The 19,355-nt window shown below is 37.3% G+C and overlaps 1 protein-coding gene across 3 annotated transcripts in view; it reads left to right on the top strand.

Annotated features, from left to right (window-relative positions):
- The window catches only part of LARGE1 (LARGE xylosyl- and glucuronyltransferase 1), a 1,302,608-nt gene that overhangs the window by 1,282,335 nt on the left and 918 nt on the right, over positions 1–19,355 (top strand). For all 3 annotated transcript variants that reach the window (XM_053718971.1, XM_053718973.1, XM_053718970.1), the window contains one exon: positions 19,016–19,355. This exon is cut by the window's right edge and continues 918 nt beyond it. In XM_053718971.1, coding sequence (XP_053574946.1) covers positions 19,016–19,213 — 198 coding nt within the window. In that variant the 3' untranslated portion in view covers positions 19,214–19,355. The remainder of the gene's footprint in view (positions 1–19,015) is intronic.

The raw sequence follows: 19,355 nt of genomic DNA, 5'->3' as shown, positions 1-19,355 counted from the left end.
TGGTGAGCCAATCACACAAGGCTTCTATGTGCAGCAACCAATCGGCAGCTCCTGAGCATATTTAGATATGCTTTTCAGCAAAGAATATCAAGAGAATAAAACAAATTAGATAATATAAGTAAATTAAAAAGATGTTTAAAATTGCATTCTCTTTCTAAATCAGGAAAGAAAAAGTGTGGGGGTCATGTCCCTTTAAGGGACATGATACCCAAATACCAAATCACTTCAAGTGTTGCAGTATAGCTGTGAAAGGCTGACTAGAAAATACCACATGAACATCTCTATGTAAAACAGGAAGATATTGTACCTCAAAATGATCTCAGTAGCCACATTGTAAAGAATCAGGATGCTAGTCCTGAACTTACAAAGGAGAATGTATCTGGCATGTGGAACCACAGTCATTTTATTTCGCTCCTCAGTTATAGGAAGTTTACGATCAAATCTTGCGAGATTTCAGTGATATCTCATGAGATGACAGAAAATCAAATTGTGACAGCAGCACTGCTTAAGCTGATTGGCTGGGTTGTTTTTTTTTTGTTTGTTTGTAGATGGAGGCTCACTGTTCACATAGTACTTACTCTTGTGAGCTGAAGAAATTTTGAGGTAAAATATCTTCCTCTTTTACATAGAGATGTTCAGGTGATATTTGTTTGTAATCTGTTTACAGTTTGCTGCATCAGTTTAAGTAATTTAGCATATGAGTATTATGTGCCTTTTAAAGGAACACTTAAGTAAGAAGTAAACTCATAATTAAGATATACAATTACAAAAAAAAGATTCTGTTATGATATTTACCTCTTTATTGTGGTTCCTTTTGTTGAGACTTTGGGGCCGATTTATCAAGCCCCGTATGCTGCCTTATGCAACTGTTTCCACGCGAGCCATTAGGCTCACCGGAAACAGGAGTTAAGAAGCAGCGCTCTTAAGACCACTTCTCCTTAACTCGTCCGCCACCTCTGAGGCAGCGGACAGCAATCAGCCCGATCAGATACGATCTGGTTGATTGACACCCCCTGCTAGTGGCCGTTTGGCCACATTTACAATGATAAATGCCGACAGCGTATGCTTGCACTATTATAATTCGACCCCTTAGTTTCTCAAGAGTGTGCGTGTGTCTCATGGAAAGTAGCTAAGTTTCAATAAAGCGTACCAAGAGCGAGGAGTTAATTTAATAATAGTAAATTTAATTTTTTTAACTTGTTGATGTGCTTCTTGCAATCCATTCTCCTGATGATTATCTACAGTGGGTACTGCTCTTGCGCGCACGCTGTACTGTGCAACCTCTTGTAACTGAGGTTAGTATTATCCAGAAGTTAGTGTTTGAAACTACTCTTTGCAGCTATAAAAAAAATCATGTCTGATTTCTCCACATCATCTAGGTACTGTTCAGGAAGTAATGGGGATATTTTAGTAGCTGAAAGTCAGCTTAGAATTGTCAGTGTTTAAAATAGCAGATTCTAAATACCATGAGCTACTTATTTAGCCAGCATTTCAAATGATGACATTTTAATATGCCAACATTGTTTATAGCACAGGTTAAGCTCTTGATTCTGAGATCAGAATTCAACCTCATAAATACAAGAATTGTTAAATAATTATTTCACTGTCTGGGAGAAGTCCTGAGAAATCTACAGACTTGCTTCTCCTGTATAGTGGTACTTAATTAAGTGCTCCAGTATTTAACAGGTTAAACTCCACTATAGTTTAACTTGTGTTTGCCAAACCCTCACTGAATATGTCAGGTTTTGAATTGACAGCTAAATGAGTGATGCTATTCAGATAAAGCAAGATTATGCATTTTCTTTTTCTGATGACACTGTATGTACTAGTATAAATGACTACATAGCTATTGGTAAAGCACATTTAAAGTGATGGTAAACCCTAGCGTTTGGGAAACGCTAGGATTTACAATCGTAACAAATAAAGGGGTCTTTCATTCATGAAGTATAAAATACTTCATTCTGAAAGCCCCTTTATTTGTTAGCAGCGTTTGCTGCGTTGAGCTGCTAAAGGCAGCCCACGACAGAACGCAATTTAGCTGAGAGGTGACGTTTCCACCTCTTAGCCAATAGCCGTGAATGAAAGTCCCCTTTATTTGTTACGATTGTAAATGCTAGCGTTTCCCAAACGCTAGGGTTTACCATCACTTTAACAACACATTTCCGTGAATTTGATTGGCATATTTTTACTTTCTGATTGACATTCAATGCAGACAGTGGCGGCTTGTGGGTTATTCAAATGGGGGTTCACGGACCAGTTATGTAAAATTATATATATACATATATATATATATATATATATATATATATATACACACACACATACATATATATATATATATATATATATATATATTGCAGAAGGTGTTATCAATGGACTCAGTAATGGAAATAGAACCAGTCAATCAGTCATAGTGCCCAAATCTCTAAAAAAAAAAAAAAAAAAAAGCTCTCCGCACAATAATCAATAATATTCTTTTTTTTCTTTTTTTTTTAACTCATCTCCACAATTTACCTCTTTCCTTATCCTGGATAGAGCACTGAACATGTAAAACTGGACTATGTTATGAATATATGGCTACTGACACCTTTGAGAAATGTGGGGTTCATAATAAAAATTTGGGTGCCTAAAACTCCCCAGCAACCCTTAAAACCGCCACTAACCAGATTTCTCTCTGCTTTTCTGCAAAAAATACTATAGATAATTAAAAAAAAAATTATCTTTAACTCTTAAAAATATATTCTGTTATAACGTAAGTAGCTTTTTTCCTTTATATTATTTAAATTGCGTATAATTATTTTGATTATAAATCACATGTATGCAAATGAAATACATGTGTTAAATTTAAAAAAAAACACAGATCAGAAGCACTTTAATCAGTTAGTTCAAAGAGTGTATTAAATGTAGCAAATGCACATAAATAAACAATTATGGGCCAAATTACAAGTGGAGCGCTTAATAATGTTCCCACATGAGCGTTAAAGGGACAGTAAACACCAAAATTGTTGTTGTTTAAAAAGATAGATAATCCATTTATTACCCATTCCCCAGTTTTGCATAACCAACACAGTTATAATAATACACGTTTTACCTCTGTAATTACCTTCTATCTAAGTCTCGGCAGACTGCCCCCTTATTTCAGTTCATTTGACAGACTTGCATTTTAGTCAATCAGTGTTCACGCTTCTGTAAATTCACATGAGTGAGCTCAAGGTTATCTATTTGAAACACATGAACTAATGCCCTCTAGTGGTGAAAAACTGTCAAAATGCTTTCAGATTAAAGGCGGCCTTAAAGTTCTAAAAAATTAGCATATGAACCTTCTAGGTTTAGCTTTCAACTAAGAATACCAAGAGAACAAAGCAAATTTGGTGATAAAAGTAAATTGGAAAGTTGTTTAAAATGACATGCCCTATTTGAATCATGAAAGGTTTTTTGGACTTAACTGTCCCTTTAACTCTGCTAGAAGAAAGCTTTTTACGCGCGTCAGGTTGCGCTCATATTATGAGTTGAAAGGAAACTGTTTTCGCTTGTGCGCTAACCCAACAAGCACAAAAAGCCAAACTTAGGATATCACCTGTGTGTTCACGTATTCCCCCATAGAAGTCAATTAAGTAACAAAAGTGGTAGAAAAAACTAACAACCAACTCACACGCAAACCCAATCTCATATTTTCATGTGTGCTAACCCGACATGAAAATATCAATATTTCACATTCCAGTCTTCACATATGTTCTGTTTATTCATAAATACATATTTCTACATATATCTGATGTTTGGTATAATATATATATATATATATATATATATATATATATATATATATATATATATATATATATATATATATATATAACTATATATATATATATATAAATATATATATATATATATATATATATTCATGATTACATATACGTATAGATATATACAGATAAATATAGGAATATCTATTTAGAAATACTTAGAACATATTCTGCTATGTGCAGAACATTGGAATGTGAAATATTTACAGTCAATAAATAGTTAAAACCTTCATTAAATATAATTGCATAAATATGCTTTTACATGTTTTCATCTACTTAAAGGGACAGTCAAGTCCAAAAAAACATTCATGATTCATACAGGGCATGTAATTTTAACCCCTTAGTGACTACAGCACTATTACATTTTCTGACCGTTTGGGACCAAGGCTATTTTTACATTTCTGCTGTGTTTGTGTTTAGCTGTAATTTTCCTCTTACTCATTTACTGTACCCACACACATTATATACCGTTTTTCTCATCATTAAATGGACTTTCTAAAGATACCATTATTTTCATCATATCTTATAATTTACTATAAAAAAATTTATAAAATATCATGAAAAAATGGAAAAAAACACACTTTTTCTAACTTTGACCCCCAAAATCTGTTACACATCTACAACCACCAAAAAAAACACCCATGCTAAATAGTTTCTAAATTTTGTCCTGAGTTTAGAAATACCCAATGTTTACATGTTCTTTGCTTTTTTTGCAAGTTATAGTGCAATAAATACAAGTAGCACTTTGCTATTTCAAACCCACTTTTTTTCAAAATTAGCAATAGTTACATTGGAACACTGATATCTGTCAGGAATACCTGAATATTCCTTGACATGTATATATATTTTTTTTTAGAAGACACCCAAAGTATTGATCTAGGCCCATTTTGGTATATTTCATGCCACCATTTCACTGCCAAATGCGATCAAATAAAAAAATGTTCACTTTTTCACAAACTTTTTCACAAACGTTAGGTTTCTAACTTAAATTATTTACAAACAACTTGTGCAATTATGGCACAAATGGTTGTAAATGCTTCTCTGGGATCCCCTTTTTTCAGAAATAGCAGACGTTTATGGCTGTGGCATTACTTTTTGCTAATTAGAAGGCTGCTAAATGCTGCTGAGCAACACACTTGTATTATGCCCAGCAGTGAAGGGGTTAATTAAGTAGCTTGTAGGGAGCATGTAGGGTTAATTTTAGCTTTAGTGTAGTGTAGTAGACAACCCAAAGTATTGATCTAGGCCCATTTTGATATATTTTATGCCACCATTTCACCGCCAAATTCGATCAAATAAAATAAATCGTTAACTTTTTAACTAACTTTGGGTTTCTCACTGATATTATTTACAAACAGCTTGTGCAATTATTGTACAAATGGTTGTAAATGCTTCTCTGGGATCCCCTTTGTTCAGAAATAGCAGACATATATGGCTTTGGCATTGATTTTTGTTAATTAGAAGGCCACTAAATGCAGCTGCGCACCACACTTGTAATATGCCCAGCAGTGACGGGGTTAATTAGGGAGCTTGAAGGGTTAATTTTAGCTTTAGTGTAGAGATCAGCCTCCCACCTGACACATCCCACCCCATGATCCCTCTCAAACAGCTCTCATCCCTCCCCCACCCCACAATTGTCCCCGCCATCTTAAGTACTGGCAGAAAGTCTGCCAGTACTAAAATAAAAGGCTTTTTTTCATTATTTGTTTTCATTTAAAAAAAATATATATTTATATATATATATATATATATATATATTCTGCTGTGTATAATGTCTCCTTAGCCCCCAACCTCATTGATCCCCCCCAAAGAGCTCTCTAACCCTCCCCCCACTAACTATTCCCCACCATTTTGGGTACTGGCAGCTGTCTGCCAGTACCCACTTTGCACTTAAATGTGTTTTTTTTTTTTAAATAACCACTTTTTTCTGTAGTGTAGCTGCCCCCCCTGCATACCCTCCCCCTCCTAGATCTATTTTTAGAAATTATTTCCCCCCTCCTCTCCCACCACTTTGAATTTGTAAAGCAGGGATTGCGGGCGCATACGCACCCAGCGATCTTTTACGACTGCTGGCCGGAAGATTGCCAGCGATGGGCCACCTACGTGCCTCCCTGTAGATGCTCCCACCCACCAACGATCGGCACCATCGCTGGCCGATGCAGAGAGGGCTACAGAGTGGCCCTCTCTGCATCGGTGTGCCAAAAAAGGTATTGCAGTGATGCCTCAATATTGAGGCATCACTGTAATACCTTAGAAGCTGCTGGAAGCGATCAGGATCGCTTCCAGAGCTTCAAACCCCAGGCACGTCCTTGGTCGTTAAGTGACTTTCCAATTTACTTTTATCACCAAATTTGCTTTGTTCTCTTGATATTCTTAGTTGAAACTAAACTTAGGAGGTTCATATGCTAATTTCCTAGACCTTGAAGGCCGCCTCTAATTTGAATGCATTTTGACCACTAGAGGGCGTTAGCTCATGTGTTTCATATAGATAACATTGCGCTCACGCACTTGAATGTACCGAGGAGTGAGCACTGATTGACTAAAATGCGAGTCTGTTCAAAGAACTGAAATAAGGGGCAGTTTGCAGAGGCTTAGATACAAAGTAATTACAGAGGTACAGAGTAATGTGTATTATTATAACTGTGTTGGTTATGCAAAACTGGGGAATGGGTAATAAAGGGATTATCTATATTTTTAAACAACAAAAATTCTGGTGTTGACTGTCCCTTTAACCACTAAGGGTTCCAATGCACTTATATATTTGTCTATAGAGGGAGTGCAGAATTATTAGGCAAATGAGTATTTTGACCACATCATCCTCTTTATGCTTGTTGTCTTACTCCAAGCTGTATAGGCTCGAAAGCCTACTACCAATTAAGCATATTAGGTGATGTGCACCTCTGTAATGAGAAGGGGTGTGGTCTAATGACATCAACACCCTATATCAGGTGTGCATAATTATTAGGCAACTTCCTTTCCTTTGGCAAAATGGGTCAAAAGAAGGACTTGACAGAAAAGTAAAAAATAGTGAGATATCTTGCAGAGGGATGCAGCACTCTTAAAATTGCAAAGCTTCTGAAGCGTGATCATCGAACAATCAAGCGTTTCATTCAAAATAGTCAACAGGGTCGCAAGAAGCGTGTGGAAAAACCAAGGCGCAAAATAACTGCCCATGAACTGAGAAAAGTGAAGCGTGCAGCTGCCAAGATGCCACTTGCCACCAGTTTGACCATATTTCAGAGCTGCAACATCACTGGAGTGCCCAAAAGCACAAGGTGTGCAATACTCAGAGACATGGCCAAGGAAAGAAAGGCTGAAAGACGACCACCACTGAACAAGACACACAAGCTGAAACGTCAAGACTGGGCCAAGAAATATCTCAAGACTAATTTTTCTAAGGTTTTATGGACTGATGAAATGAGAGTGAGTCTTGATGGGCCAGATGGATGGGCCCGTGGCTGGATTGGTAAAGGGCAGAGAGCTCCAGTCCGACTCAGACGCCAGCAAGGTGGAGGTGGAGTACTGGTTTGGGCTGGTATCATCAAAGATGAGCTTGTGGGGCCTTTTCGGGTTGAGGATCGAGTCAAGCTCAACTCCCAGTCCTACTGCCAGTTTCTGGAAGACACCTTCTTCAAGCAGTGGTACAGGAAGAAGTCTGCATCCTTCAAGAAAAACATGATTTTCATGCAGGACAATGCTCCATCACACGCGTCCAAGTACTCCACAGCGTGGCTGGCAAGAAAGGGTATAAAAGAAGAAAATCTAATGACATGGCCTCCTTGTTCACCTGATCTGAACCCCACTGAGAACCTGTGGTCCATCATCAAATGTGAGATTTACAAGGAGGGAAAACAGTACACCTCTCTGAACAGTGTCTGGGAGGCTGTGGTTGCTGTTGCACGCAATGTTGATGGTGAACAGATCAAAACACTGACAGAATCCATGGATGGCAGGCTTTTGAGTGTCCTTGCAAAGAAAGGTGGCTATATTGGTCACTGATTTGCTTTTGTTTTGTTTTTGAATGTCAGAAATGTATATTTGTGAATGTTGAGATGTTATATTGGTTTCACTGGTAAAAATAAATAATTGAAATGGGTATATATTTGTTTTTTGTTAAGTTGCCTAATAATTATGCACAGTAATAGTCACCTGCACACACAGATATCCCCCTAAAATAGCTATAACTAAAAACAAACTAAAAACTACTTCCAAAACTATTCAGCTTTGATATTAATGAGTTTTTTGGGTTCATTGAGAACATGGTTGTTGTTCAATAATAAAATTAATCCTCAAAAATACAACTTGCCTAATAATTCTGCACTCCCTGTATATGTGTACATATCTATTTATGTATGTCTGTAAATACATTTATACACATATAAATACATATGTACACAAATATATACACATTTTTATATATATATATATATATATATATATATATATTTACATATCCATCTTTAGACATGTGTATGAATGCATGTCTATGTTAAAGCCATTTGGCTACCTTTTTTTCTCTAACACCTGAGACCTCAAATCTTTGAGCCCATATATCTTTTGTGTGTTATTTTTTTTATTTACTAATTTTTATTACTTCGTGTTACTATAAGTGTATGTGTACTTTGTAATGCATTTTTAATTTTTTTTGTGCAACTCTTTTGCTTCACGAAACAGTTAACCAGAGCTCTAAGGACATTGTAATTATTCTAGCGTAAATCACAATTGAATTTCAACTTGTAATACCAGCGGTAAATCCGACAAGCACAAACACCCGCAATAAATGACGTATCCCTCACGCGTAACTGTTAGCACTCCATTGGTAATCTGGCCATATATGTTTAACTTAAACTGACAAATATAGCTGAACACTAATAAAGTATCTGAGTGCTAAAAAAACGCTAATCTGGGTATTATAATTCTTCATAACAAAATAACAGCTTTATATCTATTCAAGAGCTTCTATAGCGCCGAAACAAAGCAGGTATAAGGATTGCATTATATTTTGCACCTTTGTGATTGAAAAAATGCATCATTTACAAACAATGAAGATTTATAAGGTCATTAGCGTATACAAGTTAATTCATTAAATTCTGACTATTATGGTGCAAGATAATTAAGCGTCTTCTTCCTTACACTTCTACAATGATATGAATTTCTCCATTGGGAATCTTACCATATTTTGTACTTGGTAAATACACGAGAAGAGTTTGCAGCTGTGACATTTTTTTTATACTTTGCAAACAACTTTCCTAAGACCTTTTCCGTAAAATGTTTTCTCAGTAATTGAGGCATACAAGTGGGGCCCGATTACAAGTGGAGCGCTATATATCGCTTTCATGAAAGCGAGATTAGCGCTCCACTGTGTAATACCAGCCCACGCTAATGTGCGGTGGTATCACAAGTTTTCAGCAGTGTGAATGCGATCTCATGTTCGGATTGCTGGGAAGCACTGCTCACACGATAGTGCGCTTCCATAGGCACAGCGAAGGGGGTAAGTAGCACAGCGATGGGCAGCAAACTTAAATATATATGTAAATGCACTTATTAACACATAAATATATATGTATATAAGCATATACATATACATATATATTTACTGGGAACACACAGTTCCCATAGACCGCAATGTAAAGACACTTTTTAGTGCCGTTTTCTTTCTAACACCCCACTCCTGCCAACTTTACCTCCAAAATACTGCCTAGTGCAGTTATTTTATTAAAAAGTAAAGATGCTGCTATCTTTATTTTTAATAAAATACACTACACTGTATTTTGGGGGCATTTGGATCACATTTATAAAATTAACCAGAGATCTGATGCCTGATTAATTTTATAAGCGCTAATTGCTACTGCAAGCTCGCAAACATGATTTCATGATTTAGATAGAGCATGCAATTATTTGAACAACTTTCTAATTTGCTCCTATTATAAAATTGTATTCGTTCTCTTGGTATCTTTATTTGAAAAAAACATTTTTGGTTCAGAACCTGGGTAGCACCTGCTGATTGTTGGGTAAATGTAGCATAACTGTCTTGGAGACTACATGGAATTGTACCTTGTGAATAGAAAATTATACAAAATGATTTAAAGGGACAGTATACACCAATTTTCATATAACTGCATGTAATAGACACTACTATAAAGAATAAGATGCACAGATACTGATATAAAATCCAGTATAAAACTTAGAAGCTCTCAGTTTAGCTCTGTTGAAACGGTAGCTGGAAAGCCCACTGCAAGTGGGAAATAAGACACTCCCTCCTCCCCCTTCTTTTGCATATGAAAAGACCCTTTACACAAACAGGAGCAAGCTGGAGTAGGTAGCTGACGGTATTCTCATAAAACTTTTGGGGCTTGGTTAGGAGTCTGTAAATCAGAGCAATGTTATTTAAAAATAAGCAAAACTATACATTTAAAAAAAAAAAAAACTTTATGGGCTATATAAATCATCTGCAAAACATTTATGCAAAGAAAAAATTAGTGTATAATGTCCCTTTAATGGGGCTGAATTATCAGGCTCGCCGGAAACAGTAGTTATGAAGCAGCGGTCTAAAGACCGCTGCTTCATAACTTGTCCGCCTACTCTGAGACCGCGGACAGAATCAGCTTGATCGAATACGATCGGGTTGATTGACACTCCCTGCTAGCGGCCGATTGGCCGTAAATCTGCAGGGGGCGGTATTGCACCAGCAGTTCACAAGAACTGATGGTGCAATGATAAATGCCGACATCGGATCATGTGCACTCGCACTATGATAAATCTACCCAATGTCTTTATTGTGATTGTGTAACGTTATTAAACAGACATGAAACACAAGTTGTTCATGATTCAGATAGAGAATACCATTTCAGTAAAGTTTCCAAATTACATCTATTATCAAATGATCATATATCTAGATAGGTATCGTGCACGTGTCTGAAGCAATACTACCTAACAGAAAATAGTGCTCTTGCTAATGTATAACATTATTACAAAACGTGCAGTATAGTGCTGCAGACACGTGCACACTCCTGAGCTTATCCTTTGTTAAAAAACAGAAAGGTAACAAGAAAACAAATACAATTTGATAATAGAAGTACATTGGTAAGTTGTTTAAAAGTGCACGCTCTGTCTGAATCATGAAAGATAAATCTTTTGTTTGTGTGTCCCTTTAAACTGACAGTGTACTGTACAATGCTCTCCCATTTAGGGCCAGGTAATGAGTGTTGTGCTAAGAGTTACGCACAAGCAAAAAGGGCTTTATTGCGGGTTTTGCGCTCATCGGGTTTAGCACTCATATTACAAGATGGAAGTAAACGTGAGTTACATTAGAATGATTACGTCATCCTCAGAGCTCTAGTTAGCTGTTTCACAAAACAAAAAAGTGTCACAAAACACAGCACAAATACATTACAGAGTACAGTTACACTCATAATAACAACATCTGTAATATTTATATTGCACAAAGATATGAGGTCTCAGGTGTGGTGAAAAGGGCTTTAACATAAAGATACATACATGTACATGTCTAAATATGTGTGTGTACATATGTATTTATATGTATATATATGAATTTACAGACATAGATGCCAATATAAACACATAAGTATATATATATATATATATATATATATATACATGTGTGTGTGTGTGTGAATTGGAGCCCTTTACAGTCAAGTAGATAAAAACATGTCAAACATATGTATGCAATATTCATATTTAATAAAGTGTTATACTGTGTATTTACTATAAATATTTTACATTCCAATGTTCTGCACATGGGAGAGAGAGCACAACCCCATATGAAAGGATGTTCCTGCATCAGCATTGAATACAATAGACTGAGGGGGGTAGTTATCAAGCCGTCTACTTTTCTGGCTTCGCCGGCCCAATACGCCCGCCTAAGCTCGCCTACCTTCGCCGCCGCGGACCTTGAATACGTTCGCCTAAGTTATCAAATAAAGCTGTCAAAAAGCCGCGGGGCGATGAGCAGGGGACTGTGACAGTTATCACTCATCCGATCTCGCTGCCCTTCGGCTTTTTCCCAGCTTTATTGCTAGCCTGTCACTAAGCACTCACACTAAACTGCACTGTTCTACCCCCTATACCGGCGCCCCCGGAGCCCCCCGCAACTAAATAAAGTTACTAACCCCTAAACCGCCGCTCCTAGACCCCGCCGCAACTCTTATAAATGTATTAACCCCTAAACCGCCGCTCCCGGACACCGCTGCCACCTACAGTATACCTAGTAACCCCTATCCTGCCCCCCCTACACCGTCGCCCTCTATTATAAAATTATTAACCCCTATCCTGCTGATCCCGCACCTCTCCGCAACTAAATAAATAGTTTAACCCCTAAACCGCCGCTCCATGAACCCGCCGCAACCTATATTAAACCTATTAACCCCTATCCTGCCCCCCCTACACCGTCGCCACCTATAATAAATTTATTAACCCCTATCCTGCCCCCCACTACGCCGCCGCCACTGTAATAAAATTATTAACCCCTAAACCTAAGTCTAACCCTAACGCCCCCCTAACTTAAATATTAATTAAATAAATCTAAATAAATTAACTCTTATTAACTAAATGAATCCTATTTAAAACTAAATACTTACCTTTAAAATAAACCCTAATATAGCTACAATATAAATAATAATTATATTCTAGCTATCTTAGGATTTATATTTATTTGACAGGTAACTTTCAATTTATTTTAACCATGTACAATAACTATTAAATAGTTATTAACTATTTAATAGCTTACCTAGCTAAAATAAAGAGAAATGTACCTGTGAAATAAATCCTAACCTAAGTTACAATTACACCTAACACTACACTATACTTTAATAAATTATTACTATTTAAAACTAAATACTTACCTGTAAAATAAACCCTAAGATAGCTACAATGTAATTAATAATTATATTATAGCTATCTTAGGATTTATATTTATTTTACAGGTAACTTTGTATTTATTTTAGCTAGTTAGAATAGTTATTAAATAGTTATTAACTATTTAATAACTACCTAGCTAAAAGAAATACAAAATTACCTGTAAAATAAATCCTAACCTAAGTTACAATTAAACCTAATACTACACTATCATTAAATTAACTAAATAAACTACCTACAAATAACTACAATTAAATACAATTACATAAACTAACTAAAGTACAAAAAATAAAAAAAGCTAAGTTACAAAAAATAAAAAATTAAGTTACAAACATGTTAAAAATATTACAACAATTTTAAGCTACTTACACCTAATCTAAGCCCCCTAATAAAATAACAAACCCCCCAAAATAAGAAAAATCCCTACCCTATTCTAAATTAAATACATTTCAAAGCTCTTTTACCTTACCAGCCCTTAAAAGGGCCATTTGTGGGGGCATGCCCCAAAAAGTTCAGCTCTTTTGCCTGTAAAAGAAAAATACAACCCCCCCCCAACATTAAAACCCACCACCCACATACCCCTAATCTAACCCAAACCCCCCTTACAAAAACCTAACACTAATCCCCTGAAGATCATCCTACCTTGAGTCGTCTTCACTCAGCCGAGCCACCGATGGAACTGAAGAGGACATCCGGAGCGGAATAAGTTAATCCTCCAAGCGGCGCTGAAGAAATCTTCCATCCGATGAAGTCATCATCCAGGCGGCGCTGAAGAAGTCTTTGATCCGGCCGATGTCATCTTCCAAGAGGCGCTGAAGAGGTCTTCTATCCGGGTGAAGTCATCTTCCAAGCCGGGTCTTGAATCTTCCTTCCTCCGACGCGGAACCACCTTCTTCACCGACGGACTACGACGAATGACGGCTCCTTTAAGGGACGTCATCCAAGATGGCGTCCCCTCAATTCCGATTGGCTGATAGGATTCTATCAGCCAATCGGAATTAAGGTAGGAAAAATCTGATTGGCTGATGGAATCAGCCAATCAGATTGAGCTCGCATTCTATTGGCTGTTCCGATCAGCCAATAGAATGCGAGCTCAATCTGATTGGCTGATTGGATCAGCCAATCGGATTGAACTTGAATCTGATTGGCTGATTCCATCAGCCAATCAGATTTTCCTACCTTAATTCCGATTGGCTGATAGAATCCTATCAGCCAATCGGAATTGAGGGGACGCCATCTTGGATGACGTCCCTTAAAGGAGCCGTCATTCGTCGTAGTCCGTCGGTGAAGAAGGTGGTTCCGCGTCGGCGGAAGGAAGATTCAAGACCCGGCTTGGAAGATGACTTCACCCGGATAGAAGACCTCTTCAGCGCCTCTTGGAAGATGACATCGGCCGGATCAAAGACTTCTTCAGCGCCGCCTGGATGATGACTTCATCGGATGGAAGATTTCTTCAGCGCCGCTTGGAGGATTAACTTCTTCCGCTCCGGATGTCCTCTTCAGTTCCATCGGTGGCTCGGCTGAGTGAAGACGACTCAAGGTAGGATGATCTTCAGGGGATTAGTGTTAGGTTTTTGTAAGGGGGGTTTGGGTTAGATTAGGGGTATGTGGGTGGTGGGTTTTAATGTTGGGGGGGGTTGTATTTTTCTTTTACAGGCAAAAGAGCTGAACTTTGTGGGGCATGCCCCCACAAATGGCCCTTTTAAGGGCTGGTAAGGTAAAAGAGCTTTGAAATTTATTTAATTTAGAATAGGGTAGGGATTTTTCTTATTTTGGGGGGTTTGTTATTTTATTAGGGGGCTTAGATTAGGTGTAAGTAGCTTAAAATTGTTGTAATATTTTTAACGTGTTTGTAACTTATTTTTTTATTTTTTGTAACTTAGCTTTTTTTATTTTTTGTACTTTAGTTTATGTAATTGTATTTAATTGTAGTTATTTGTAGGTAGTTTATTTAGTTAATTTAATGATAGTGTAGTATTAGGTTTAATTGTAACTTAGGTTAGGATTTATTTTACAGGTAATTTTGTATTTCTTTTAGCTAGGTAGTTATTAAATAGTTAATAACTATTTAATAACTATTCTAACTAGCTAAAATAAATACAAAGTTACCTGTAAAATAAATATAAATCCTAAGATAGCTATAATATAATTATTAATTATATTGTAGCTATATTAGGGTTTATTTTAAAGGTAAGTATTTAGTTTTAAATAGGATTCATTTAGTTAATAAGAGTTAATTTATTTAGATTTATTTAATTAATTATTTAAGTTAGGGGGGCGTTAGGGTTAGGGTTAGACTTAGGTTTAGGGGTTAATAATTTTATTACAGTGGCGGCGGCGTAGTGGGGGGCAGGATAGGGGTTAATACATTTATTATAGGTGGCGACGGTGTAGGGGGGGCAGGATAGGGGTTAATACATTTAATATAGCTTGCGGTGGGCTCCGGGAGCGGCGGTTTAGGGGGTAATAACTTTATTTAGTTGCGGCGGTGTAGGGGGGGTCAGATTAGCGGTGTTTAGACTCGGGGTACATGTTAGGGTGTTAGGTGTAGACAGCTCCCATAGGAATCAATGGGATGTCTGTCAGCAGCGAACTTGTACTTTCGCTATGGTCAGACTCCCATTGATTCCTATGGGATCCGCCGCCTCCAGGCTGGCGCTTTGAAAACCAGGTACGCTGGGCCGTAAAAGTGCCGAGCGTACCTGCTAGTTTTTTGATAACTAGCAAAAGTAGTGAGAATGTGCCGCACTTGTGTGCGGAACATCTGGAGTGACGTAAGAATCGATCTGTGTCGGACTGAGTCCGGCGGATCGAAGTTTACGTCACAAAATTCTACTTTTGCCGGTCTCAAGCCTTTGATAACTAAGGCGAATCAGCCTCGCCACAAATACGCTGCGGAATTCCAGCGTATTTGAGGTTGACGGCTTGATAACTAGGCCCCTTAGCTGTTTGCCTCAGTACATTTTTCCTTTAAGAGTTTTTATTTTTGTAATTTACAGTAAAGGGGAGCTTGGACCTTGTTTACATCGACTACTGTTCGTATAATGTGAAAGATGTGAATAGGACATAACAACCTCTTGCTTATGTGTAAAAGTTGCCCTTGTTCTACATTCCCTAGGAGGCAAAAAAGCACATTCTGAAGCCTGCAAATGATACAAATGAAATAGATGCTTCAATTTGCAGCACCTTGAAAGCATAAGTTACAGATTGTGCTTTTTAGCCTTTCTAGGGAGCGTGGAACAAAAGTTACATTTGTACCCAAAAGGAAAAGACGTGCAATGACACTTAAATATCACACACTGTATATAAATTATTAATAGACCATTTCAGTCTGATCCTCAGCTAACAGTCTCTGATGTAGTGTACGGCATGACTCAGGCCAGGAGGAAACGTCAGGTCGATCCTTAGCCCATGTTTTTACATTATTTAATAAAGACTATATTTTACATTTTTAAAACTGACTTTAGGTCATCTCTACATTAAAGTGGTCATATTTTATGTAAAGAATTCATCTGATAAGGGTTTTTTTTATCCGTTAATGCAATGTTACATTAATAAAAACAAAACATATGTTTTTGTTCTTATAAATAAAATAAGATTGTGATTATTGATTATTAGTATAAATTAATAGCTTAGCTTGCTGTCACTTAAAGTGATTGTAAACTTTAATACATTACTGCCCAGTATATAAACGTAATCGATCAATCAGGGGCACTTTAGTTCATTAACATTTTGAAAGTGCTTGATTGTTAAAATATTTACCATTGAGTTATGGTAAACATACCGCCATTCCTCCGCCTGCATCTCATACTGTATTTAGGAAATCAATGACGAATCCGTCTTCCTCCGATCGCTGCGTACCCCATGCACTGGACGACAGATGGGGCACGCAACGTTTGGAAGATGCCGGATTCACCATCGATCTCCTAAATACATTATGAGATGCGGGCAGGGGAATGTTGCTATGTTTAAAAAGATAGCTAATCCCTTTAATACTGGAGTATACAGTTCCTTTAAGAAACTAGTTTATATGACACAGTGAGATAGTGCTGGGGCTCTGTCTCATTGTAGACAGCATCACATCGTCTACAGAGTAACATAAATTGACTGTCTTAGTCTTCCCTCTTGGTCTTCTGTGGACCTCACTGAACTGTATGTGTTGTCAGCTAAGCTGCCGGTGTTACTCAAACTGAGACATAATGGCCTATCTATCAAGCTCCGAATGGAGCTTGATGGCCCGTGTTTCTGGCGAGTCTGAACCGCAGTTATGAAGCAGCGGTCACAAAGACCGCTGCTCCATAACCTGTCCGCCTGCTCTGAGCAGGCGGACAGACATCGCCGCAAATCAACCCGATCGAGTACGATCGGGTTGATTGACACCTCCCTTCTGCGAGTCTGCAGGGGACGGCGTTCCACCAGCAGCTCTTGTGAGCTGCTGGTGCAATGCTGAATACGGAGAGCATATTGCTCTTCGTATTCAGCGAGGTCTGGCGGACCTGATCCGCACTGTCGGATCAGGTCTGCCAGACTTTGTTAAATAGGGGCCAGAGACTGCCTGTTGGGCACCAGAACTGTGAACATAATAATGTCCATGTGTAACCTGAGTCCAGTAACTTTTACTTAAAATAACATATAAAATAATAATAAAATATAACAAAGTACCTTAGTATCTAGAGAGCAACCTTGACATAATATGCTACTTCAAATGAGGAAGTGCCCTGGCTTAGATGACAAGTTTGGTAGAAATACACTTGCTCAATTCCCTAATAATGATTGCGGAACTGCTTTTTTTTTATAACAAATTACATGTGTCTATTTTCTGCTCAGTGGTGCTCAGGGACCCGGTGTGTCCCTTAGGATATAGTTTTGGCAGGCCTGCATTAGGTTCATAGGAGTACATTTTACATTTCACGCTCTACTGCGATCTAGTTGAGCACAGGAGGGTGTAGTGGTGTCACTCACCCAGAGAGGCTGCAGTGCATAACCTTGACACTCCTACATAATGATTAGCTCATTAGCTCATTAATATTACTCCCTAATTGGCCATAGCAAAGAAAGCAAAAAAACAGCATTCAAGATGGGTGTATCCCAGGGATACAAATCAATGTATGGTTTTCTAAAATGAGAGTTTAAATGCTTTTAAATGATTTATTCTGCATGCAGATCTTCTGCAATTCACTTTTTTCTGCCTAAATACAAAATTACTTAAATGACCTTTGAGATAACAGTTTTGTCCAACATTTTCAATTTCTTAAACCTCCTGGTACAGGTTAGGAACATTATGTCTTTTATAGAACATCTTGTAAACATAAGTGGGAGGAGGATAATAGGAATTCAGGGAAAGCCATAGATCACAGCTAGATAAAGAAGACTGATTTATTACAGCAAGAAAAAAAACTGACTGCTTGATTAATTTCTCAAAAACAAAACAGACTTAAGTGATATATTGTGACCTGAGAGCAATATATGTAGCCTATATATCAAATGGTAAGATCCAGTGTACATAAACTAAATGTAATGTCACATTATGTTATTCTATAGAAATGATTACCAGAAAATGATAAATTTCATAGCATTATAACTCTGCAATGTACAGGCGAAGAGCAAGGAGTTTTTGATCATACATGTTGTCACTTTTTGATTATTTCACTATAGACTATTTGCTATTTTGTTCTAATATGCATAGATGCAGTATTTAAATGCTAAAATAGTTAAAGGGACTATGTACGCTGGTTAAGCAGCAGGTAAGTGGTAATTTTATTGAAAGCTGATCCACAAACACCTTTTAAAAAGAGCTGGACTCTCGCTCTCCCACTACTCACTGCAGGATGAATTTGTCAGTTTACTGTAGCCATTACTACTGCCATTTCAAATAAAAAAACAAAGATAAAAGAGCGATTTTTAAACAATTTAATACACTCCAGCAGGTATAATGAATCATTGGGAATGTATTAAAGGGTAGAACATTTGACAATATATTGTCAGTTTAAGCTATGGTGTTCTTTAATTATATCTAGATATGCAAATGTAATTCGATAAATATAAGAGGGATATAGCTGAAATCATATTTCTGAGACTGTAGGTCCATTATTAGTTTTATTTAGCAGCTGATAGTTTCCCAAACTATCTTTGGTTCTGTTCCTCAATTCCATTTTGTATACAGTAGAAATAATATGAGAAAGGTAGTTTGAGAAATGCTCGTGGTGGTTTTTAAATTTGCAAATCCGTAGTTTCCTGTGAAATCATATTAGAACAAATAAAGTACACTGACATTGCTTCTATGTTTATCCAAAATTGTTATTTATTATTTAACTTCCATGTCTGACTTTTTACAGGAATATGAATTCACAGTGCTGCCAAATGCCTACATGATCCACATGCCACATGCACCAAGTTTTGATATCACAAAGTTCCGTTCAAACAAGCAATACCGCATCTGCCTAAAGACTCTGAAAGAAGAGTTTCAGCAGGATATGTCCAGACGTTATGGGTTCACTGCACTAAAATACCTCACTGCTGAGAACAACAGCTAATAACACAGGGGGAAGAGGGTATCGCCAGAGCCTGATGTAAGCATTGGATAATGCCATGGAGATATGATGCCATCCATCTTTTTACTGAAGGCTGCAAGTTTTGGTTGTTCTGGAAGCCTTCTGTATAACTTAAAGATTTGTC

This window comes from Bombina bombina, chromosome 6 (genome assembly GCF_027579735.1).
Source record: "Bombina bombina isolate aBomBom1 chromosome 6, aBomBom1.pri, whole genome shotgun sequence".
NCBI classification, from domain to species: domain Eukaryota; kingdom Metazoa; phylum Chordata; class Amphibia; order Anura; family Bombinatoridae; genus Bombina; species Bombina bombina.
The sequence above is the reverse complement of the archived record's forward strand: the minus strand, read 5'-3'. Positions and strand labels throughout refer to the sequence as shown.